This window comes from Hyposmocoma kahamanoa, unplaced genomic scaffold (assembly GCF_003589595.1).
Source record: "Hyposmocoma kahamanoa isolate Upper Pololo Valley unplaced genomic scaffold, ASM358959v1 210, whole genome shotgun sequence".
In the NCBI taxonomy this organism is placed as follows: Eukaryota; Metazoa; Arthropoda; class Insecta; order Lepidoptera; family Cosmopterigidae; genus Hyposmocoma; species Hyposmocoma kahamanoa.
The window spans coordinates 6,621,648-6,627,789 of NW_020653731.1; the positions used below are offsets into that span (position 1 = coordinate 6,621,648).

General features: G+C 36.7%; 1 protein-coding gene across 6 annotated transcripts in view; it reads right to left on the bottom strand.

Annotated features, from left to right (window-relative positions):
- LOC113227459 (regulation of nuclear pre-mRNA domain-containing protein 2) overlaps window positions 1-6,142 on the bottom strand; it is a 32,280-nt gene that overhangs the window by 16,886 nt on the left and 9,252 nt on the right. For all 6 annotated transcript variants that reach the window (XM_026460396.1, XM_026460394.1, XM_026460397.1 and 3 more), the window contains exons 5-7: window positions 5,848-6,028; window positions 4,517-4,654; window positions 3,301-3,417 (exon numbers count right to left, since the gene is read on the bottom strand). In XM_026460396.1, coding sequence (XP_026316181.1) covers window positions 3,301-3,417; window positions 4,517-4,654; window positions 5,848-6,028 — 436 coding nt within the window. The remainder of the gene's footprint in view (window positions 1-3,300; window positions 3,418-4,516; window positions 4,655-5,847; window positions 6,029-6,142) is intronic.

Sequence of the window (6,142 nt, forward strand, 5' to 3'; positions counted from 1 at the left end):
CTGTGTCAGGTGGACTGATCTCAAGCGGATTTTTTATTTATTTGAAGGCTAATTTGATGATAATAATAACAACAATATAATATAATAAAATATAATAATTTAGTAGTAGTCGAGCTCGTTGTGAAAGAGTTCATCTGCTACCTATTCCTGGCGCCAAGCAGTATTGTGAGCATTACTGCGTTCCGGTTTTAGAGGGTAGGGGTGCTGGTGAAATTACAGAATCATGGGATTTGTCAACTTATGTCTCAGGGTGACGGGCGCTGTGGCAGTGTCGAGGACTCGGCTGCATGCAGTTGAAGTTTTAACTTCAAGCGTCGATGTGAACGATAGTCCGAGAATCAAAAGTAGTAATTGACATTCTTATGAGGATATATTATTAATAATACATCGTTTATTATTAAAAATTTCTTTTCATATTGCCTTCATTTCGGGTACATAAACAATCACACTTACACACAACATAAAAATCACCTTCTCTATAGCAACATAAGAATAGTGGATTTATCCACGCTGCACACTTTCGTTTTCGGCTTCGATTACACCAGTAGTTTAACAATAGAACAGAAGTATCAGTGCTTCTATTTTCTCAATGTCCCTCGGCAAACTTCGCGTTTCGGCTGTGGTCGGATTTTATTCAGTTGGCTTTTATTTTGGTACAGACCGGATGCTTTCAGTCGACTTAGAAGTATATAGAGTTGCTGTTACATTTTTTATTTACTAGAATTATTATTACTATTTTTATTATATACAATTTTATAATAAATACCTGTTCGAACAGCGCGGAAAACGATTATTCCATCGATGACGAACATAGTAACATAGCTATATCGGATGAAGAATTGCGTTCAGATACGGACTGAATTGAAATGATTAATAACCGGAAAAATATACATTTTCAGTTATACAGTGTGTTCATTTGTAATCTCGCCATATTTACAGAGGTCATTCTATATCCAAAACTGAACCGACATCACTAAAAAAATAAATCGAAAAAAGATTTCGTAAATTCGTACTTTTTATTTAATTGCGGTAAACAAATTTGATCCAAAGGTCATTGACTTGCACGGCACTTGCAAACATTTTGAACAATGACGTTAAATGCGCAGAAAGGAACGCATTTTAGAGGTATTTGGTGGTGGGGTGCGGGTTGTGACGGCGGGGAGTATCGAGTCGGGGAGAGTCGAATATCGTATCGAGCGCGCGATTGGTAGATCAGTCGACCTTGCATCTCGTACTACGTCTACGTCACGCTGACATCCCGCATAATCCTATTCCAGTCTGTCAAGAAATGCCACGTGTTTGGTATGTAAACATGACATGGATAATAAATGTTATTAAAAATAGGGAAAGTTTTGCGGCTCTATATAGTTCATACGGAAATCAAAACAAAACGATAAAGTACGTTGTTCTAAATTCAAATTATTTAAGATTTTAAATCTAATAATTAATGGGCACGGAAATTAATATTCATATGCATTCGGAAATGCGATGAGTGCCGAGGGACATTGCGAAAATAAGAAGCAGTGTAGCGTCCGTGTTTCCATCGCGACGTCAACTTTTACACTGAGCTCTTGAGCTAGACGCGCGGCGATAAGTACCTGCAGCCGATCTTGACTGCATGCAATTAATGCGTGAAGTCGTTTCGCAGTCGAGGTTTCGGCTGCATGAAGTTCATTACAACTTTTACGCGTTAAGTGCAAACATGCAGTCAATCTGTTAGCAGCCTAAGAGGAACCTCCGGGTGTTCCTTAAGAGGGATTTGAAGCCGTAACTCATTGTCAATAGAATTTAGCACTATAGTCTCTCAGTTGATAAAACAGACAAACAAATTAGTTTAAACGATTTTAAAGAGATGTCGCTACGATGTTCCAAATCCACAAGGCGGAAAAAACAAATTTGACAGTTCTGAAATCTTGAGGACACGAGATATGCACATCGAGTACATAACCAGAAATAGAGACAAAAGGCTAACCATCCCTGGCAACTTTAAATATCAACTCTACTTTGCGCTGAAATCACAAATTAGAAAGCTGAAATACTACAACGCCAACAAACGACCTGTGTGTACGTCTCTGTATATTCCAAAAATATTCTGTATTTATTGTAATAATGTCTCTAACAATGAGGGGCTTTTCCATTCGGCGGCGTGGGAAACAATAAAACATCTAATTACAAAACAAACGGAATCACTTTTCGTTGGTAATTAAATATGTAATTTTTCAATTTTCATCCATTATAGCAACGCTCAAGTTAAACTGGTCGATTTGAAGTAAAAAAAAATGACTACATCCGTCAATTGTTTCGAATTCGGGCTCGCCAATCAGAGCGCAGTTTTTACAGTAATGATTTGGATGAATAGTTTTCAAACAAATTAAATGACATTTGGTCTCTATTTCTGGTTATATACTCGATGGGTTTGGGTATGTATATGTACCTGTATAAGAAATACGATGATGACCCATCTTTTGGGGGAAGAGAAATGTTAGCACAATTTGCGCGTTTTTGGCAAATATATGGAATTTAGCGTAATGATTGTTAAAACATGTAAAGCTGATAAACGCAAGTAAGTGTTCTTCCTAAAGCTTAAAACATTTGACTCGAAATAAAGTATGTTTGTCGTACCCCAATTTTGACGTTACACACAAATTTAGTTAAAAATATCAGGTTACAAAAGTGACTTGTCAGCTTTTAGAAATTTGCATTGAAACCGTGACATTAAAAGAGCGAAAGAATAATGCGGGACATTATTACACAGGATACCAAAATCTTCCATAACTTGAAAGAACCTTATTTCTTGAATTATTAATTAATGAAAGAGCAGTTTTATTTGCAAAATTATCGTGTTCGTAAAATGCTCACACCTCAAAATGTCCCAATTCACTAAAGATCTAATTTACGAAACGTCCAACTTCGAAGAGACAATAATTTAACTGCCTCCGTAGCCGAACGGATACCATGCCGGACTGCCACGCAGAGGTCCCAGGTTCGATTCCCGGGCCGGGAGAAAAAGTTGTATGGCCTACAATTATTTCTCTCGTGTGTTTGGGTGTAATTTGTGGTTGTCTATGTGTGTCTATGGCACCCGCGACACAGGGTTTCCCTAGTGCGGGGCTATGTTGAGTGTGTGCGTTATATAAAAAAAAAATTAGAACTTTTTTACAAAAAAGACCGACATAAAAAGTTTTTGAAATAGATGTACTATTTGCCAATTTATTGAAATTGTATTTCAAATGTTATTAGTGGAACCTCTAGTAGGAATACTAAACAAAACAACTTAATGCGTATTATGTACGTATTTACCTGAAGTGTTGTCCTGTGCGGAGCCAGAGTCGTTTGGTACGAGCGTTTTTAAGAAATTGTTTATATCAAAATCTTGTTTCTCGCTAGGCCTGTTGTTAATAACTTCTATTTTGTTGGCTGCAAGGGGAAATATACAAATTAATTATACGACAACTCACGTCCCAAGCCGTGCTCAAGTCTTGGCCATACCACTTGGGTGTAGTAGTTAATCTTATAATCGCTGACAAGTTTCTTCTGATCCACAGATAGTGGTGAAGAGCCTATTGATACAAATATGGAAGTAATTTTCTATTCCGCGAACCCTAGTTAAAAGCAGCCAATTTATGTTACCATGGGTGACAAGAAGCCAGGATAACTTAAACGTTTTGGTTAATTTGTTAATAAGAAATTATTACTTCTCAGCATGGTACTTGTTTGTCAAAGTTTATGTTATCAACTGCACACATAGACACATTTAGTATAACACTGGTAAAGTCCATAAAATTACTTCCTTTTAATTTCCTAGTAATGTAAAGTAGTTGATTACGCTTTCTTGAAAATTTTATAAAATTTAGTTGACAAAGTTTTCTTTTAATTTATTTAATCAATGTTTAAATTGTTTTAATTTTCAAATTTTCTGCTGCTTGTACTTTGTTACAATATGTAACAAAATGCATTTTTTTAATTTCGATTTTTTCAGCGAAGATTGAACAAGGCTATACAAAGCCGACGATAAAAGATGTTAATTTAATTGCTGTATTATGGCTATATTCTTGTTTGTTTAAATATAAATGTTTCTATTTTATATTCTCTTTAACGCAATTATGACTATCATGACAAATACTTCCCATTCTAAACATAAATTATGAATAATTTACTATTATTTATTATGCCACTGTTACTTTGTGTTGAACATATCAAACTCTTCCCTGGGCGCCATATTATCCTTTACAAAACTACTGGAAACAACTTAAAACTTTGAAAAACATGAAATTGTGAATCAAATTACGTTATTAATTTTCGTAAAATGGACCACATGCTGTATATATGTATATGCTGTATAAATGTATAATATATGTAAACACCAATAATTACCTCCTCTGTCTGGGGCCAGAGCAGATAATTATTGGTGTTTACAATGAATGAAATTGTTGAGCACAGTGCCGAAGGGCTGCACAGGCCCTAAAAAGCCACTCTAACACGAAAATAATAAAATATAATAATAATAATAACTTACCACTATTAATGTTATCAGTAGACTCGTTGAACAATGCCATAGGGTTGTCCGATGAAAGGAACGAGGACAATCCCATGTTGTACAAAGATCCGTCTGCTGACATTGAGCTGTTGAATGTCTGGTCGATGTTGTATGATACTGGAGAAGAGCACAGGATTTAATATAGTAAAACACTTATACTGTCATGTTTAAGCTAGTTTTAGCTTATGTTGGTTATAAGAATCTAGATAATACTATAATTTTATAAAGAAAACACCGACTTCAAAACTTTGCTTTTATTAACTGCCTCCGTGGCCGAATGGTTACAATTCTGGTCTGCCACGCAGTGGCCCGAAGTTCGATTCTGTGTAATTTTAGATTGTGTAAGTGTCCATGGCGCCCGCGACGCTGTTTCCTTTTTGCGGGGCTAAGAGTGTGTGCTTTATTTTATTTATTTATTTATTCTGTCGCTGTGTACGTTCACGGATGGAGGCTATTGCCTCGATTAATTGGCGCGACGTGAGTGCGATGAAATTCGTATCGAATAAACGCGCCCTAAGAGGCAGAATATTTTCTTCAAATTTAAATGGAACCACAACTAAAGTACCAGTTTAGTAGCAGTGGAGCTCCTTGTGAAAGAGTTCGTCCAGGGATGTACTGCCACCTTACCTATTTCTGGCGCCAAGCAGTAATGTCAGCATTACTGTGTTCGGGTTTTGAAGGGTAAGGGTGCTGGTGAAATTATAGGCACATAGACTTGTCAACTTACATCTCAGGGTGACGGGCGCAGTGGTAGTGCCCCTCAGATCTGTGCAATTTAAAGCTCTGAGTGGCACTGTAACTGTTATGGATAGGCGTGTAGCTTACCATCAGGCTCACGACTTGTTCGTCCCGTCACTTGATGTTATAAAAAAAACCATATTTCGTACAAAAAAATAATAAATGTTTCATAAATGTCGGAACATTTACAAGACACATATCGCATACACAAAAAAACACATACACAAAAAAACTACAGTCAAATTGAGAATTCCTTTTCAGAAGCCGGTTAAAATTATCTTTAATTGCCACGATTATTATGAAGGAGTAGCAGTCTAATTTTAAAAAACTCTATCGTCCTTTTGCAGATAGCTTATATTAGTGCAACAATTAGGCAAAATTCGCAAGTTTCACTTGTCTACAATATAAGTCAAGCTCGTGCCTATTTTTGAGAAGAAATTGACAACTTGGAGAAGACATATTTTTTGTCTTTCTCCTCAAACCTGCTAAAATAGAAAGATATTATGATGGGTCATGCAAACATGTTTTCGCATTGGTTTATAATTTATTTATTTCTAATGTTATAAACTTACTGTCATCATCACCATCGTTGTTACCAACAGCTGCCGGCAAATCCAGGTCCTCATCAGGCCCTGGTGAGGGTACATCCTCGTCCCTTTGAGGAGGGGATGGTGCGGCGTTTGGCAGAGTTGGTATTAGCTCGTCTAGTTTACGCTTTAAAGCGCGAACGCGGGCGCCAAAGTTTTTGTATGCCTGTAGGTGATTGAAATGAATTCAGTACTGCTGGAACGTAAAAGTGTAGCTCTGATGCGCATCGTCGACTAATTTCGTAAGCCTCCATTAATGTGAATTTTGAATAGGCACTAA